General features: G+C 39.1%; 1 protein-coding gene across 3 annotated transcripts in view; it reads left to right on the plus strand.

Annotated features, from left to right (window-relative positions):
- LOC110563726 (contactin-associated protein like 5-1-like) overlaps window positions 1-18,805 on the plus strand; it is a 785,262-nt gene that overhangs the window by 371,676 nt on the left and 394,781 nt on the right. For all 3 annotated transcript variants that reach the window (XM_060371606.1, XM_060371607.1, XM_060371608.1), the window contains exon 6: window positions 850-1,034. In XM_060371606.1, the coding sequence (XP_060227589.1) occupies window positions 850-1,034 (185 nt within the window). The remainder of the gene's footprint in view (window positions 1-849; window positions 1,035-18,805) is intronic.

Raw genomic sequence — 18,805 nt, forward strand, 5'->3', positions numbered from 1 at the left:
GAAATAAATAAATAATAAATCAACAAAACAGAAGCAGACATTAAATCAGCTTGCCTGCTTTCCAAGTATGCTAAGTGAGGTCTCCCCTCTCCAGCTTCTACAGGAAGCCAGGCATTGTTAGTGAGACAAACAGCACCATCAGGACATACTGAAGGTAGCAGTGAGCATCCCACAGAGAGATTAGCTGCTTCTGACATCTGAATGTCACACAATGTTACCCATGCACAGGAGAGTACAGGTGGGGCTAAGGATGACACAGTGCAAGGAAGAGATACACTTAACTATCATATTCTGAGTCGGGCAGAGACATAAACTATTTTCTTAAACTAAAATTAATGTGTCAAAGGCTCAAATAATGTTTCAGTGGGTAAAGATACTTGCTGCCAGGCCTAAGAGCTAGAGTTAGAGTCCAGCATACACATGATGGAAGAAGGGAACGAACTCCATACAGACACACAAACACACGAAATTCATAAAGATTTTTAAAAATTATGTATCAGTAATTAAAGCATCCCTTTAAAGCTGAGACAAATTCCGTGTGTAGTAGTAGCCATAAAGGACTCAGTTCATACAGAAGGCACTCAACAGTTGCAGCAGGAATGATTGTGTCTTTCTCTGCTCCTGGGTGAATAGATACACTTTGTGTGACAACTGGCTTCCTCCCTAGGTGGTTCAAGGTCTGTTTTTCTCATTCTTAATCATCAGATAATGTGTGTATATTTAATTATGTTTTTTTCTAATGTTTTCTAATGTTTCTTTGAGGAAACTTCAGGTACCTGTTACTCATTTGATGGACAGGATTCAAAGCTGCCCGGGCTAAGACTCCATTCTGCCTTCCTCCTTCTGCAGATGAAAGCAAAGCCCGGCTCAGCAGCATTACGCCCTCGGCCATGCTGGGTAGCCTTCTGGATGACCAGCACTGGCACTCGGTTCTCCTGGAGCGTGTGGGCAAGCAGGCAAACTTCACTGTGGACACGAACACACAGCACTTCCGGATCAAGGGCGAGACCGATGCCCTGGACATCGATTATGAGGTGAGCCAACCGTCCCTGCATGGTTTCAGGAATGGGAGGGAGGTCTGTACATAGAAGTTTTAAGCCCTGCTTCTGGGTTAGGTTACAAAGCAGGCATCTCCGAGGAAGATCTGCACAGGGCTCTGGAAATTTATGGCCAAACTCTGGGTCTCTGATGAAGTATCAACTGCACAAGTTAAAAATCAATACTTCTTTAATTCTCTGTGTGTAAATGTGTGTGTGTGTCCTAGTTTAATTTATGTTAAGTCTAGCAACAAGTGGTTTATTTGGCTTAGATTCCTAATTAAAATCCATCATTTCAGAGAAGCCAAAGCAAGAACTCAAGTTGCATCCACTGTTGAGAGTATGGAAAATAAATTCATTTTTCTTCCTTGCTTATTCTCAAGTAGTTTTCTTCACATTTCTGCAGTTCATGGCTCAACCCACTTGATGGTGTAGGTCATATTCATAGTGGTGTCCCTACCTCAATTAACAATCAAGATGGTGTCCTAAAGACATGCCACGGGCCAGTCTAATAAAGACTTCATTTGACTCTCTTCCTAGGTGATTTGAAGTTATAACATGTGAAACTTTAAAGCTAACCATCAAAATGTATGTGCTTCTTTAACTGTGTACATATATGCCTATGTGTATATGTGTGTGTGGTATGTGTGTGTACAGGTGGGTATATACGTACTTGTCGCCTCACAGTGTTATTGTTTGTTGCCTTTATGTAACCATTAATTCTTTAACAAAAAACTTGAACTAGTTGGAATAATAAAAGATATAGAAAATATCAAGAAAATCTCAGGTGAGAACTAGCAAGATGGCTCAGCCAGTAAAGTGATTGGCTGCCAAGACTAACGGCTTCAGTTTATTTCCACAGAGCCACAGAGAGGAAGTCTAGCTTTTAAAATCTCCCAAAGGCTTCAAACCTGTGTTCTCAGTGGGTCTTTGGCCTTTTACCTCTATGCCCATTTTAAGTTTTAATTAATAGGTTAGACCTGTTTTTCCCAAGTCTTTGCTACTAGAGACTGAATCCAGAGCCCTGGAGGAAAAGATCAGTGGAATGCATTAAACTATGCTATAAAGAAGGCTTCAGGTCTTCTGGTTTAATAGTCAAAGTGTCAGAGAGCAGGGTAACCAGTAGACAGTGGAGAGAAGAATGGGACCTTGGGGTGGGGGTGAGAGGAGAGGGGGCGTTTTGATCACAGAAAGAGGCACAAGTTTAGAAGCAGGAGGCTACACTAGGTCTTGACAGAAGAATCCAGTTAGCCCGGTCAGAAGGAAAGATGTGTGTGCCATATCCCGAAGCAGGGAGGTCAAGCACCACAGTGGGCAGGGTTTAAAACAATAGCAGTGCTATGTAGAAGTGAGTTAAAAACAGGAACCCAAAGGTTAGATTTTTAGAAATTTGAAGGCTGCCTGGTGGACATGTCCATTATTAAATCGCAAACTACATAAACAGGATTAAAAGGTTTGGGTTTTAAATTAAATATTTTTGAGGACATAAATTTATTAACTTACAGTTCTTTTTGCTCTGTAATTACCTCTCTTTCTACTTACACAACTGCAGTTTTGTAGCTTCTTTGTCTGGAGAATGTCTCCTACACCAAGATGCTGACAAACTGCAAACTGAGGCTTGATTCATTGTTTTACAGATGTCCTGGACCAGAGTCAGCAAAACTATGTCTGATTCAAAGCCTCTTTTTCTATGGCTTAATTGTTGAAGATTAATTATTTCATTGTGTGTGTGTGTGTTGTATATGTGTGTATACATGTGTATCATGTATGTGGGTAAGCATGAGTGTGTTTATGTGTTTGCATATGTGTGTCTGTGTGAGTATGTGTCTGTGTGTGTGGTATCTGTATATGTGTTTATGTGCCTATATGTGTGTGTATGTTGTGTGGATGTGTGTTTGAGTGTGTGTGAGTATGTATGTATGTGTGTATGTGTCTTATGAATATATGTATGTATGTGTGTATACATACATATATATATATACATGTGTGTGTATGTGTGTGTGAGTTTATATGTATGTGTGTGAGTGTAAGAGTGTGTCCACTGTTTTCCTCTGTGGCCTGGTAAGGCTGCTCCCCCCTTCAGTGAATGATGATCAAAGAGCAGGCCAATCAGTTCCTGTCAGAGACAGTGTCTGTCCCCATTACTCTGGAACCCACTTGGATACTAAACTGCGATATGCTACCTCTGTGCAGCCACTCCTGATGAGACCTGATAAACTAGGATCAGAGGGAAGGGGAAGAGGACCTCCCTTATCAGTGGACTGGGAGAGGGACATTGGTGGGGAAGAGGAAGGGTGGGATTGGGAGGGGAAGTGGGAGGGAGGTACAGGGGGAGATACAAAATGAATAAAGTGTTATTAATGAAATAAAAATAATTAAATAAAAGAATTAAATAAAAATAAAATTATATAAGCATAAAAAAGAGTGTGTGCACGTGTGTGGGGTTTGTGTGTGTGTGTCTTTCTCTCACTCAGGACAGCAAGGTTCTAAATATTTACCAGAACTTCACCTGTGGCATGGGACAGTGGGAATGAAAATATGCAACTAAGCCAGAGGATGCAGAAGAGGCTAAGTGAACACATATTGCTCTTGCAGAGGACTTGGGTTCAGTTCCCAGCATACATATGGTGACCCACAACTGCCTGTGTCTCCAGCTCCAGGGGATTTGACAACTTCCTCTGGCATCTCAGATCACTCGCACTCATATGCACATATCCAAACCTCACAAATACATAACTATATTTAAATAAAAAGGATACATCAGAACTAGCTGAGGGAGAATATACCAGCCTTTATAAAGTATTTAAATTATGGTGAATCAAAAACACTGGCCAACTATTTACAGGATTTACAGGGTAGCTAGCAATTCTAAATACTTGTGTCAGAGGCAAAGCAAATTATAACTACTAAAATTATATTAAATAAAACCCTATTTACAATATATCAAATAGAAATTCTAGGTGAGGGATCTGCTGTCTATGCTCAGGAATCCTACAAGCAATTCTGATACTCTCTACTTCCAGAAGATCTCTCTCTCTCTCTCTCAGTAACATATACCTTAGGCTTGAAGGTTATTGAAACATATGTGTGGGTAATTGTCAACTTTTGTTAATCAAGTTGACAGTATCTATAATTATCTGGGAGCAAGACTCCAGGAAGGAATTATCTAGGTTAGATTAACATGTTGTTAGTCAGTGTTTCTATTGCTGTGATAAAACACCATGACCAAAATCAGCTTGTAGAGCAAAGAGTTTGTTTCAGATTTCAGTTTTAAGTATCTCTCTGTCATCCAGGCCTGTCAGGACAGGAACTCAAGGCAGGAACCAGTGAATAGGCTTTATACAGAGACCAAGGAAGAGTGCTGCTTCCTGGCTTGCTCCTCATGCCTTACTCATCCAGTTTTTGTAAATATGTCTGGACCCATGAATGGCACTACCTCTGTGATATGGGATTTCCCATATCATTCATCAATCAAGAAATACCCGACAGGCTTCTCCATAAGCCAGTCTTGTAGGAATTTTTTTAAAGGATCCCTCTGCCCCAATGACACTAGCTTATGTCAAATTGGCATAAAATCTCCTGGGACAGAGGGATTGTTCAGTTTATAAGTTGGGACTCCATCCCCATGAATGACACCATTCTCTGGGATCAGATCTTGGAATGTATTAAAAGGAGAAAGTGAGCTGAGTACAAGCACTCATTGCTCTGTTTCTTGGCTGTGGGTACTATGTGACTATCAAGTACTCTCAAGCTCTTATTATTTGGAATTCCTTGCCATGATGAATTACAGCCTTAAATTGTGAGTAGAAATAAATTCTTTCCTTCAGTAGATTTATTAGGGTCATTTACCAGGAAAACAAACTGAACTTGAAGGGATTGCTTGACACTAACTAGGAAACCTTAGAACAGTTTAAGACCCTGCGGGGCTAGGGAATAAAAGTGAAGTAGAAAGAAATATGGAAAAATTAGGAACAGATATTTTTCTTTTTACAAAAATCATTATGAGCTTAAGAAAGGTATTTTACTTTGATCCCAAATTCTGTTCAATATATTGTAGCTAATATATGTCATTCAATAACTTCAAAAGACATTGATACCTTTTGACTCAAAAAGCAACATGCCTGGTAGGTATTTCTGAATTGCTGAAAAAGGAAAATCTTTGAGAATCCATCATTTTCCTACATAAAGTTGTTTAATTGGTTGAAGAAACAAAGAGACCATGGTAAATTAGACTTATATCAAAGCAGAGATATTTGTAATGAACTTGAAGATAACATTGAAAAAGGAAAACCATAAAGTCATTATTCAAACTTACCATTTTTTACAAACACTTTAATGTCCAAGGTAACCATTGTAAAATCTATACTATTACCTCCTTCATCATTTACTTGCAAGCATGTTTGCCTGTGTATGATCTCATTAGTGCAAATATGCTATTAGCTCACAGCTGTGTGACATTGAAATGAATATCAGTTTTAGAGAAATGAAACTCAGTGGTGTCACTCAGTTTATGAAGTTGGAGCTGCAGTTTCCTTCAGCTATGCCTTCTTTTCTGGGAAACACTCCTTAAGAGTGAAACACCTTGAATTAGCTCTCTCATGCAATTGCTGTATCAGAAGCCTTAAAGTTTTGCCAGGATGTGAAAACAGGTTGCTCTAGACATCGTGATAAAAGACAGATTGAGGATCGTGGCAGACACCAGCTGTACTGGATGACAAGAGTTATGTGTCAGAAGTCTCTAACCTTGAAGATTTATGTCAAAGGAGGTGGAGGGAAAAAGAACCTTCTGGGTGGAGAACAATGTTGTATTCAGCTGTTTCCCAACCACAAGCTGGCATAGACTTAAAAGATAAGAACTAGAAATTTCATTTTCTCGGAAGTCAAAACCACTGCAGCTGTTAGAAGGAGCACAGCTGAACATTGCTATCTGTAAGGAGGATGGGTTCCATCACAGTGCATTCTGTTAAGTAGAAACCATACTGAGGCTTCTGCCCTGAGTTTGGTGGACACAAGAAATGTGGACATCTACAGATGGAAGGATGCTGGGGTCACTAAATGGAACCCACTGTCATAGCATGCCAGGATATTTTTCAGTTCACCTCTACTATGTTTTATATCAGGGATAATTGTATTATTCAACAGTATCTTTATTTACACACTTTACCAACATATAGGACTACTGGTCAGAGGATGTGGTAGCTACTGATCCTTCTTTTACACAATGTGGTGGTTTGACTGAGAAGGGTTGCCATAGACTCATGTTTGCAGAGTTAGTCCCCAGTTAATAGAACTTTTTGGGAAGGATTTGAAGATGTTGTGTCACTCAGGGTAGGGTGTTAAGATTTCAAAAAGCCCAAACCATTTCCAATTAACTCTCTCTGCCTAGTACTTATGGATCAAAATATAAGCTCTCGGCTACTGCAGCAATCCCATCACTTCCTGCCTGCTCTGTGCACCCCTTCATGATGGTCATAGACTCTAACCTTGACACCATGAACCCCAATAAACTCTTTTTTTTCTATATTTGTCTTCATCGTAGTATCTTTTCAAAGCAAAAACAAGGTAAATGGAACAACATTATGGATGTTCATCAAGAGATTTATGACATTTTGTGAATCATCTGGAATAGCTTTTGTGAACATAAGACCTTTGCAGCTATGTGTTTCTCAGATTCAACATAGATCACCACTTACAGGATAGTGCCAAACAGGGAGAAGCAGAGAGAGGACAGACCACTTCTAGAAATGTCCTTCCCACTCACATTACTGAAACCATATACTGCTCTAAATGCTGTAGTAAGATGACAGCCTTTCTCTTTCCCTCCAGCCTCAAGCAAGAAGCAGTTTAGAACAATATTTTTAGGAACTTTGTCCTATATTTTTGTTATTGGTCAGGAAGTCATTTCTATTCAAGAGGGCTCAGTGATCCTGCCTTATATCAATACCTAGTAAATAACCCATAGCTTAGGAACATTTTAAAAACAAGTGCTTTACATATAGTCATTCATACCCACTAGGAAAACTGTATACAGATAAAATATCTAGATTAAGATGGCAAAAGTATAAAAGAAAAAGGAACCACACAAAACATCCCCAAACTAGATTAAACTAAAAAAAAAAAAAAGTGTGTGGAGGGCTCATGACATGGTTCATCCAGTAACAAGGCATACTCTTCTTCCAGGGAATCTAAGCTGAGTTTCCTGCATGCACAAGGGTCATCCCAAATCTCATATTGTGATTTACAAGAAGACAAAAACTATGCGCACTTTATTGTTGGTGTTATAACAAATACAATATTTAAGAAATGATAATATCATTCAAAATGAGACATGGTTTTCCACATGCTGATTTAATTTCTTAAAATTTGTTCATATTATAAAGCAATATATGTAATTGGTATATACTAAGAATTAAAACAAATAAAGTAAAAAATAAGGAAAGCAATTGGCTACTCTCATTATAAATATGCCACTATTTCACTAGGGGGAGCATCTTGCCTGATGAGTTATTGTGGTGGCTCACAAGAGTCATGGCTGAGTAAACCATTGATGCCTTTGGTACTATGAAGGCTATGTGGTAAGGAACAAACTTTTTGTTCAGATCCAGCTTGACTTTTATCATTCAAAGACCAAAGTGTGAATGCTGTCAGCAATAAATCTTACCATCATGTTCTGGTGGACAAACATGAAAACTAGCAATAGCCTCTATCACTTTAGTCTATATCTTTTGGGGGAATTCTGATAGAAAGCTGTCCACAGTCTAAAAGGGTTGTAAATTAACAAATAATGGTCAGCTGCACATTAGACTAGCTCAATAGAATGTCATAATGACTTTGAAAGTGTCTACACAGGCTAAAGCTCATAGTAGGGCTCACCTGAATTATGCTAGGGTGTACCTGTGTCATCTGGAATATGAGATGATAGAGGCCAGTGAGGTGGATGTTCTCTCTCTCAGATCTATAACCTTGAGGCATTCAGGGGACACTTTCTCATTTAGAGTCTAATAGGGACTGGATTTTTACAACCTTCCCCCCTCTTTAGAATTGACCTGTTTCTATAAAGTGTAAGTGTAGCATACTTGGGGTTTCTCTCTCTGTTTAATGATCATCTTTTTTTTTTTTTCAGTTTTAATGTTATCCAGTCTTTTCTTAATTTTTCTTTATTAATTACACTTTACTCACTTTGTAACCCCCCCCCCCCATAGTTCCCTTCCTCCTCCCATCCCAATCCCTCCCTTCCTCCACCCTCTGCCTGCATGCCCCTCCCCAAGTCCACTGATAGGGAAGGTCTTCTTTTCCTTCCTTCTAATCCTAGTCAATTAGGTCTCATCAGGAGTGGCTGCATTGTCTTCTTCTGTGGCCTGGTAATGCTGCTTTCCCCTCAGGGGGAGGTAATTAAAGAGCAGGCCAATCAGTTCATGTCAGAGACAATCCCTGTTCCTATTACAGTGGAACCCACTTGGATACTGAACTGCCATGGGCTACATCTGTGCAGGGATCTTAGGTTATCTCCATGCATAGTCCTTGGTTGGAGTATCAGTCTCAGGAAAGACCCCTGTGCTCAGATGTTTTTGGTTCTGTTGCTCTCCTTATGGAGTTCCTGTCCTCTCCAGATCTTACTGTTTCCCACTTCTTTCCTAAGATTCCCTGCACTGTGCCCAAAGGTTGCCCATAAGTCTCAGTATCTACATTGATAGTCTGCAGGGCGGAGATTTTCAGAGGTCCTCTGTGTCAGGCTCCTGACTTGTTCCCTCTTTTCTCCTTCTTCTGATGCCCAGCCTCTTTGCCTTTCTGTACATGGTAGCTCACAACCATCTGTAAAGAGATCTGATGCCCTCTTCTGTCATGCAGGCAGAACACTATATACATAATAAACAAACCTTAATGATCATCTTAACAGACAGAAGAAGGTACATGGGGAGCCATAGTGTCTGATTTGTTTTCTTTGTGCTAAACAAAAGACAAACAAACAAATAAACAAAAAACCTCACTCACTTGAAATTGACTTTATATCAGTGACCCACCTGCCTCTGCCTTCCAAGTGCTGGTATTAAATATATGCACCACCATTTTTCAGCACCTTCTTTTTGAAATGCATTTACTTTCTTTATACATAGATACAATCGCACACATTTATATATGTGATGTTCTGTTCAAAAACAAGCAAAGAAATTAAAAAGCAAATCAAGCACATAGAATACTACAAGAACACTGAAGGCCTTTTTAAGGTAGAATTTGAAAACTATCTCATCCTAAATTTTTGCGAAGGGATTTAAGTTCATCATAAGGGTTGAGATTTTTCTGCTTCTATGTCATTTGTTTCTATAAACTGTAACTCTCTGATAATACTAGGGCTATTTTTTAACTAAGTAGATCCATTTCTTTGTATGAATTAACATCATATCTATCTAACCCTAATCCTAGTTCCAAGATTTTTTTTCCTCAAGTTTTTGAGAGCAGGTCAGGAAGCCTAAGCTGCTGGCCTTAAACTAACTAAATGATTGAAGATGGCCTTGATTTTCCAATACCCTCTTTTTAATCTTCCAAGAACTGGGATTAAAGGTATGCACCATGATATCTCATTTTTGCATTGCTCAAGATGGAATCCAGGATCTCATGTGGGTGAGGCAAGCACTCTTCCCCACCCCCCATAAGAAGTTGGCAATAAGTTCCACATGGTCAAAAGTTACCTTTGCTGCTGCCCTTGCTATTGTTTGGTAATGCCTAGTGAGCACTTCCCTCATTACAGATACATGATTAAAGGATTGGCTAGATATTATAGGACTGTTTATTTGTGATTAAAATAATTACAGATCCCCAGGGAAATGGTTTCCAAGACAATATAAGGTATAATTACTACTGGTATTTTTCTTCCTTAAAAACAGGAGACGAGGACCTCCCCTATCAGTGGTCTTGGGGAGGGGCATGCATGCAGAAAGGGGGGGAGGGTGGGACCGGGAGGGGAGGAGGGAGGGGCGTATGGGGGGATACAAAATGAATAAAGTGTAATTAATAAAAGTTTAAAAAAAACTACGTTGCAAGACTAGCTTAAAAGGACTACATAGAGATATAGAAAATCTCATGAAAATAAAGCAAGAGAAAGGAAAATGAGAAGAGGCAAAAGAAATGTCAAGGAAGGAAGGAAGGAAGGAAGGAAGGAAGGAAGGAAGGAAGGAAGAAAGAAAGAAAGAAAGAAAGAAAGAAAGAAAGAAAGAAAGAAAGAAAGAAGAATTGAAGAAGAAAGAAATCCTCAAGATACAAAATATTTGCAATCTTGTTTTGGTTTCTGTTCTAATGCTTTGCAGATATACTCTAAACAAAGCAACTTAAGAGAGAAAAGGGATGTTTTGGCTTATAGTTCCAGAGTGATGTCATCCATCATTGTGGACAGGTACTGCAAAAGACACATGAGGCTAGCTGTCATGTTGCATCAGCAATGTAGAAGCAAATGAAGTAGATTCAGAACTTTTCTTAATAGGAGAAACATGTGCACCTATGAGGTTGTTTAATATTCAAATCACCTGTTTAACCTTTAGATCAGCCCTGCAAGTGCTATAATCATGATGTACCATATAGGAAGCTCCAAGACACAGGTAGAAACATCTTCAGTCCTCTTTCCCTTGTAACCATAGAGTCACAGACACATAACGTCCAGAGATTCACCAGGAGACATAGCTACTATCTTGCGGACAGAGAAATAAACTTGGAGAGAGAAGCATGGATGGTGGAGTTGGGTCTGAACACTTTCTGGGAAAGACTTTATATTATCTTAAATCATTCCATTTCCTTTTCATTTCCAATTTAAAACTGTGATTTTTGCTCTTGCTTATTTTATATTTCTTCAAAATTTATAACTATGAAATGTAATAAAAATTTAACTCTCTGCCTGCTTTTTGATCACTTTCCCCTGGTGGAGTTATTTTGCCAAACCACAGGACAAGGGGATACACTCCGTCTTAATGCAGCTTAATATGCTGGGATGGCTGTGGGGGGTTTCCTTTTTGGAGGAGTAGTGGAGATAGGGAAAACAGGAAGGGAAGGTAGAACCAGGAGGAGATTTTTAAAGAGAAAAAAATTAATTCATGAATTCATGGTGCTGGTATATATGCATATAATCTAAGGTTTTTTTTTTTTTTTGTTTTTGTTTTTTTTTTTCAATTTCTGCGTGTGCTCCTTGGCAGGCATATATCTCCCCACACTAACTAACTAACTAGATTAAAAAAAAATAAATCTATTAAAAATAGATAGATAATCTAGGAAGAGAGTAAGAGAAAAACTTCCAGTGTGGAGTTCTGGCTGCCATATGAATGTGAACACTCATGCATACAGATATATGCACATACAAAAGACACCTCTTAATATGTATTAAAAATAAGCAAATAACATTAAATGAGTCTTTTAGTTTTGGTACTAAACCACAAAAACCCATCCTTCCTGCCACCCCCCCCCCCTTTTTTTTCTTTCAGTGTTGGGATTTGAAATGAGGGCCTCATGCATGTTAAGTGAGTGTTCAACCACTCTGCCCCAAATGTTTTATTTATATCTCTTAATTTTATTTTTATTTTCTAAGGTACTCAGGCTGGTTTGATAGGCTCTTTGTGGGAGGGCTGCTTGTGATCCTTTTGCTCTTCCTGAAAAGGAGCTTAAGTTGCAGAATTGAGCCTCCAAGCTTGGATTTTTTGCTCTTATCAGCATTCACCGAAGCAACTGATAACATATTTTCTTGTTTTATCCAAGTTTCTGCTAGAATGTTGATTGTACACCTTAATTAGCCTTCCACTTCTACTGGAGGTGGCTAATCAGACATTTTGAGACTGGCTGAATTAATATAGCCATCAATAAAATAATAGAGAATTAGCCGGGCTCTCTCAGACATTTACAGGGCCTGGGGCAAGAATACAAATGGAGAGCCACCTGCAGCAAACTAAATATTTAAAGAGATAAAAATAAAGCAAAGGGTTCATTCAACAAAATGTATTCAACTATTCTAACAAGATTAAATTGCCTTCAAACTCACACTACACCGTTCCCAGCTCTGTCCTTTCTATAAACAGCTCACGCATATCAACAGAATAAGAGATGGAAAGAGAGAACAGTGTTGGTTTTGATGGTGGCATCACATTTTTAAATCAAGGGACTTGCATCTATTGGGTAGGTCATGGCAGAAACCAGTAGTGACACACAGTCTTCTCACCTGACCTTTGAGCTTTGTTCCCCAGCAGGAGGCCCTGTCCTCTTGGCATATGGAGAACACTAAAGTAAAGATTTTCATGCGGATCTTTCCTGGAGGAATAAAATATATACAATTTGACCAACTGGCCAAAGAACCTAGAGGAGTAATACATAGAACAACGGTAAAATTTGTGTTAGACCAATTTGACTGGAACGTCCCCTGGGGTCTGTGTGTCAGTAAAAGTTAGTCATTTACTCACTTAGCAGGAGGAGCCACAGGCATTTCCCATGATCTGGTCCAGATCCAATCACTCATGGAAAACAGTGCTATGACTTGTGAGAAAGCTGAAGTAGTTAATTTGTAGTATTAAAAACCCACTGGCAACATCTGTCATTCTGTTTGGCCTTTCATTTTTTTCTTTTCAAGGGCTGCAGCCTGCATTTAAAGAGCATGCGTCTGTTCATTATCTGTGTCTAGGGCAATGTGGCAAACAGCCAGGTTAGGCTGATGGGCTGCTAGCATACTGTGGCTATGCAGCGTTGAGTTTTCTTAAAAACAGGATTGAGCTGAGAAAGTGGCTCAGTCAGGAAGGTGCTTGTCATTCAGGCATGAGGATTTGACTTCAAAAGTGTTGATGCTGTGGTACCTATTTATAATCTCAGTGTTGTGGTAGCAGTGATAGGTAGATCCCTGGGACTCACTTGCCAATCAATCTTTTTTTTTATTTTTTAATAGTAATTACAGTTTATTCACTTTGTAGCATAGCTATAGCCCCCTTCCTCATTCCCTCCCAATCTCACCATCCCTCCCTCATCTCCTCTCAAGCCCCTCTCCAAATCCACTGATAGGGGAGGTCCTCCACCCTTCCATCTGACCGGAGTTTATCAGGTCTCATCAGGACTGGCTGCAATGTCCTCTGTGGCCTTTGCCAACCAATCTTACTAAATTGTCAAGCTCCAGGATGAAGGGGAGCCCTGTCTGCATTAGTTAATTTCATTTCAGTCAAAAGACACCATGACTAGGGCAACTTACAATAGAGATTTTATTTGATGCTCACAGTTTAGAGGTTAGAGTCCACGATCACAAAGTGGAAGTTGCAGGCATTTGAATTCAGATCAATGCTTAATAATAATAGATTTCATAACAAAATTGGGATATCTGGCTTCATTTCTCATTACATAAACTCATCCACCTTATCTGACTTCTGGATGTCTAGGTTGGGCTGTATCTACTGAAGTTTCAGGTGACCCAGAGGAGAGATGGCTCAGTTGGGAAAACATTGTCCATGTAAGATCTGAGTCCCATATTTTGAACATTGTTTTATTTTCATTCTATTGCTGTGATAAATACCATGAACAAAGCTCACTGAGGAGGAGAGGGCTTATTTCATCTCGTTCATTTTTTCCATGTTACTGCCCATCACTGAATGAAGTAAACTGAGGAACTCAAGCAAAAACTATAGAAGAGTACTGCTTACTGGCTTCTTTCCCATGGCTTGATCAGCTTGCCGTCTTCTGTAGCCCGGAACCACTTAACCACAGGTGGCACTGGCCACAATGGTCTGTGCCCTTCTCAGTCAATCAAGAAAATCCCTCTAAGGACTTCATGTAAGCCAGTCTGATGGAGGTGTCTTTTCAGTTTAGGTTTCCTCCTTCTACATGGCTCAGTTTGTGTGAAGTTGATAACCAACATACTGATGTTCAAAGAAAGCCTATTGTGCTGACAAGCATTTATAAACTTAGTGCTGGGAAAACAAATACAGATGGATTTCCAGTGCTCCCATGCCAGCCTGCCTGGACACGTTAGTGAATATCAAGTCTTGAGGAGAGGAATTGTCTCAAAAACTACAGTGGGCAAAGGCTCAAGAACAAAACACCCGAGGTTGAGCTTTGACTCACATATATACATGCATGTGCACACACACATTTAGATGCAATTCAATGTATTAAAATATTTTATTACATTGTTTATTATTTATTGCCTATGTATGTCTGTAGGTGTATGCTTGTATCACTTACCTATGGAGGTCATAGGACTTCTTGTAAAAGTCCATGCTTTCCATCCACCACTTGGATCCTAGGGTCAAATCATACTGGCAGACTTGTTGGCAAGTATTTTACATACTGAGCTATCTCAGCAACCCTCACCACCCACCCATCCACCCCAACTCATCAAGTTACATCAGGACTGAGCATGTCCTCTTTCTTTGTGGCTGAGTGAGGCAGCCCTGCCAGGGATTGGTAAGCAAAAAGCAGGCAGCAGAATACATGCAAGAGACAGACCCAACTCCCCTTACTAGGAAACCCACATGAAGCCTGAGCTCACCATTTGCTCCATTTGTGTAGGGGGCCTAAGTCCAGTCTATGCATAGTTCTTGATCGGTGTTTCAGTCACTGCAAGGCCCTCTGGGCCCTAATTAGTAGGTTTGTTGGTCTTGTTGTGGAGCTTCTGTCACCTCCAGGTCCTCCTGTCCTTCCCACCACTTTCCACAAGACTTCTTACTATTTGCCTAATGTTTGGCTGTGAGTCTCTGCATCTGTTTCAATTCACTGCTGGTTGGAGCCTCTCAGAGGACAGCCATGCTAAGCTCCTGTCTGTGACCATAGCAGAAGATCATTGAAAGTGTCAGGGGTTGGTTGTCTCCCAGAGGATGGGTCTCAGGTTGGGCCAGGCATTGGTTGGACATTCCCTCAATCTCTTCTCTATATCCCTGTAAGTATTGTAGGCAGGGTAAATTTTGGGTTGATGTTTTTGTGAGTGGGTTGGTTTTCTCCTTCTTGCACTAAGAGTTATATCTAGTTAGAGAGTGTTCTCTTCAGTCTCCATGACTCCTGCTACTAGGAGTCTCAGCTCATGTTAAACCACAGTCAGGTACAGGAAAGTGAGAGCAACTTGCTATAGGTTTTGAATGCTTTCTGATGACATTCTTAAAACTTTTGGTTGGTGGATGCAAGAGGTCTATTCATACATTCTAATAGGGATTTTACCTGACCAGAAGAATGTTAAGCCAGACACAGAAGTAGACAATGGAGAGCTATGGAGGGGACTCAACAGGGCCCAAACCTGAAAGATTTTCATTCAGTAAAATAGCAGAAATTAAAATTCAGGCATGTATAATTGTTGCAGCAATGTTACTGTCATGAGTAAAGGAGAAAACCCAAATTGGGAACTTGAATGTCTGCCACACTTACCTGAACAAGTCAGGAGAACAGTTTTCAAGCAATCAGTTTCAATATCTTTGCAAATGTTAGTTTTCGTTTTTTTCCACTGTAGATCATGCACAACAGTGACTTGGTTAGAAAGATAATTCCAAGAAATATTTTAACTTTTATTAGCAGATCTTTCATAGTTCAGTTAAACATCAAATACAAATGACCTAAGATTGTGATTACTAATGCCAAATTTATTATTTTCTATAAGATAATATATATGGTCTTGGAAAACATTAGAGAAATTAATATCTATGAAGGAAAGTTATAGTACATGAAGCAAAATTTTCCAGCCTGGCTCTGTGATAATGAACAAAGTCTCCAATTCATAAAACAATTACAATGTCAAATTTGCTACTAGAAAGTGTAAAAGTGGAGATCATTCTTCCACTGGAACACTCAGTCCCTCTTCGGAGTTTCTTTTCTTTTATATTTTTTTCACACATTTTTTTATAAATAAATTTAAATTTTCTCTGGTAATAGAAAAAAAACTAAAAGTCTAAATCAAGTGTGAAATGGATGTTCATGGTCAATGGTACCTTAGTGCAATTTTAATTTTCTTTTCCTTGCTGGATTCAGTTGTTTCCCATTAGACAAAGGAGTAGGCCATGAATGGCAGTGATAAGCAGCTTGTCATAAAGCATTCACAGTGATGAAGCAGAGAAAATTAAGTGCTCTGTACAACTTGCTTTCTTCGTTTTTATTCAGTTCCTGATCTCCCCCACTGAATGGTACTACCTTAATTAAAGCATTCTATGAACCACCTCACAGAAATGCCCAAGTATTTGCTCTTTAGTGACTGATCATTCTGTTCAGTTGAACAAACATAATAACTATCACAAGTGCTTTCTTACACCTTAAGTGCCCCAAAGAAGATCAGAGAGGAGGTCTCCTCCTTGCTTTCTTCACATTCCTTCCAAATCTCTTTCCAAATCTTCCACACAAAATTACAGATTGTTTCCCCTCCATGAAACATGAGATTACAGTTTGTTACGTTCAGTATTCTGCATGTTTTACTTCCACAATATTTCTAACCTGATTCTTTTGGTAAAACTCTTGTTATAGGGAAAAAAAAGAGAGCTCTTTTATTTTTCCCCCAATCTACTCAAGAAATATTGTATAGCTAATACTATCTACATGTGAAGAAGAAAGCTAATGGGTGTCTGTCAGAAATAGAGGGGGTGGCTAACATAAAAGTGAAGAGAACGATTTTACCATTAGCTGTTCAAAATTATAAAAATAGGAATGTCTTTTCCATTACCAATTTATCTTTTACAAAAATCACAAACTAAAAAATACATTTTAAAAATGCAAAATTCTCACATTTAAAGTACTTAGATGATTACACTGAATTACAAATGCCTTTGTAAATAAGTTATCAGCATTTTTCATAATTTTAAAATCTTTTTCAAGGTCTACAAACATAAATTATGTACTTTATATCAGACAAATCTAGATTTGAACAAGGACATTAAAACTTGAATGGTGAAGTTCCATTCCCAGTCTGTAGACTATCATTTCGTTCTGATGACCGTGTCCTTTGATTTATGGAAGTTTTTCAGTTTCATGAGGTCCCATTTATTAACTGTTGATCATAGAGCCTGTGCTATTGGTGGTCTGTTCCAGAGTTGTTTCCTTTGCCAGAAGGAGGACCCTAAGAAAGATGCTCAATTTTCATTCAGAAGGGCAAACAGGATAGACATCAGAAGCAGAAGAAGACAGAAAACAGGACAGGAGCCTACCACATAGGGCCTCTGAAAGACTCTACTGATCAGGGTATTGAAGCAGATGCAGAAACTCATAGCCAAACTTTGGGCAGAGTACAGGGAATCTTATGGAAGAAGGAGAAGATAGAAAGACCAGAGGGGACAGGAGTTCCATGAGGAAACCAACAGAGCCAAAATACGCGGGCTCAGGGGGGCCTACACAGACCTATGCTTCAGTCAAGGACCATGTATGGAGAGTAGCTAGACCCCCTGCTCAGGTGCAGCCCATAGGCAGTATCTGGGTTCCCTAGTAAGGAGAGCAGGAGCTGTCTCTGACATGAACTCAGTGGCTGGCTCCTTGATCACCTCTCTCTTGGGGTGCAGCGTTTTCAGGCCACAGAAGAAGATGATGCAGTCAGTCCTAATGAGACTGATAGGCTATGGTCAGATGGAAGGTGAGGTGGAATTCTGTTATCAGTGGACTAGGAGAAGGGCATAGAGGGAGACAGGGGAGAGGGTTATAGCTGGTATACAAAGTGAATAAACTGAAATGAATTAAAGGGAAAAAAAAGAAAACCTAAAAACTACTTGAAAGGATTTTCTCCTTAAAATGTGCTTATGTCCAATTTAAAGCAAAAAAAAAAAAAAAAATGCAGTGAGTTCACTATGAGTCTGTGAACTTAAGACTGCTACAATTCAAATAACTGATAGAATAAACAATGCTTTTGACATGCTATAATATTCACTTTTGAAAAACCAAATAATAAAATTGCATTACATTCTTACTTAAAATATGTCAATAAAGAAGAAAGTAAATAACCATTATACAGCATGAGTGGGAAAATATTTCCTTAATGAGGAAGTCAGACTCACTTTGAGTAATTAGAAAATGCAAGATTATTTTTGTTGTTTACATGCTTTATTTCTACAAAGGTCTATATTGTTATTGGTTAAAATTCTTTAAAATATGTTGGCCAGGTCTTAGTAACTTTTGACCAGAAAAATAAAATAAAAGTACAGAATATAAAATTAGAAAAATAAAGTGTTTGTGTATATCCTATTATTATACACCTGAAATTCAAAGCTATGTCCTTAAAAAAGCACACACAAATATCTGTTGAAAGAAAAATAGCCACTTCAAATTTAAAAATACATGAAAGCATCATAATTATGTTTGGAAAATAAAGCAAGAGGAAAAGTAGTAGACAGGATATAGCCCCATTATAGTAATTTTTTTTAATTCTTTGTAATTTATTTTTAAAAAGTCTGGATCCAGTAGCTCATGTCTGACTAATGGAGGCAGAGATGGGGAGGAGACACTATAGTTGGGAAAGAATGCCCTCCTCTACCACTGCACAGGCAAGAGAGAGGAGGAAAAGAGAGGCAGATGTGGAGGACATAGAGGAGACAGATGAACAGGAAGAGAGAAAAAAAGGAGGCAGGACAGAGAGGAGTGAGAGGAGGGAAAGGGAAAAGCCAGAAAACAAGAGGAAAGAGATTCTTGGGGGAAGAGAGTCCTAGCTAATGCGGCATTTCAAAGCAATGGAGAAAACCTGGTTACTGGTTGATGAACGGGAGGCAAAGAATACAGTTCCTACCCTCTTGCCTTGCACCTCGAGTGCAGTAGTCCCAACAGCTGTTTTGTTCTTTACTATATCCGTCATACATTATTGTGCTAATTTA

This window comes from Meriones unguiculatus, chromosome 18 (genome assembly GCF_030254825.1).
Source record: "Meriones unguiculatus strain TT.TT164.6M chromosome 18, Bangor_MerUng_6.1, whole genome shotgun sequence".
NCBI lineage: Eukaryota > Metazoa > Chordata > Mammalia > Rodentia > Muridae > Meriones > Meriones unguiculatus.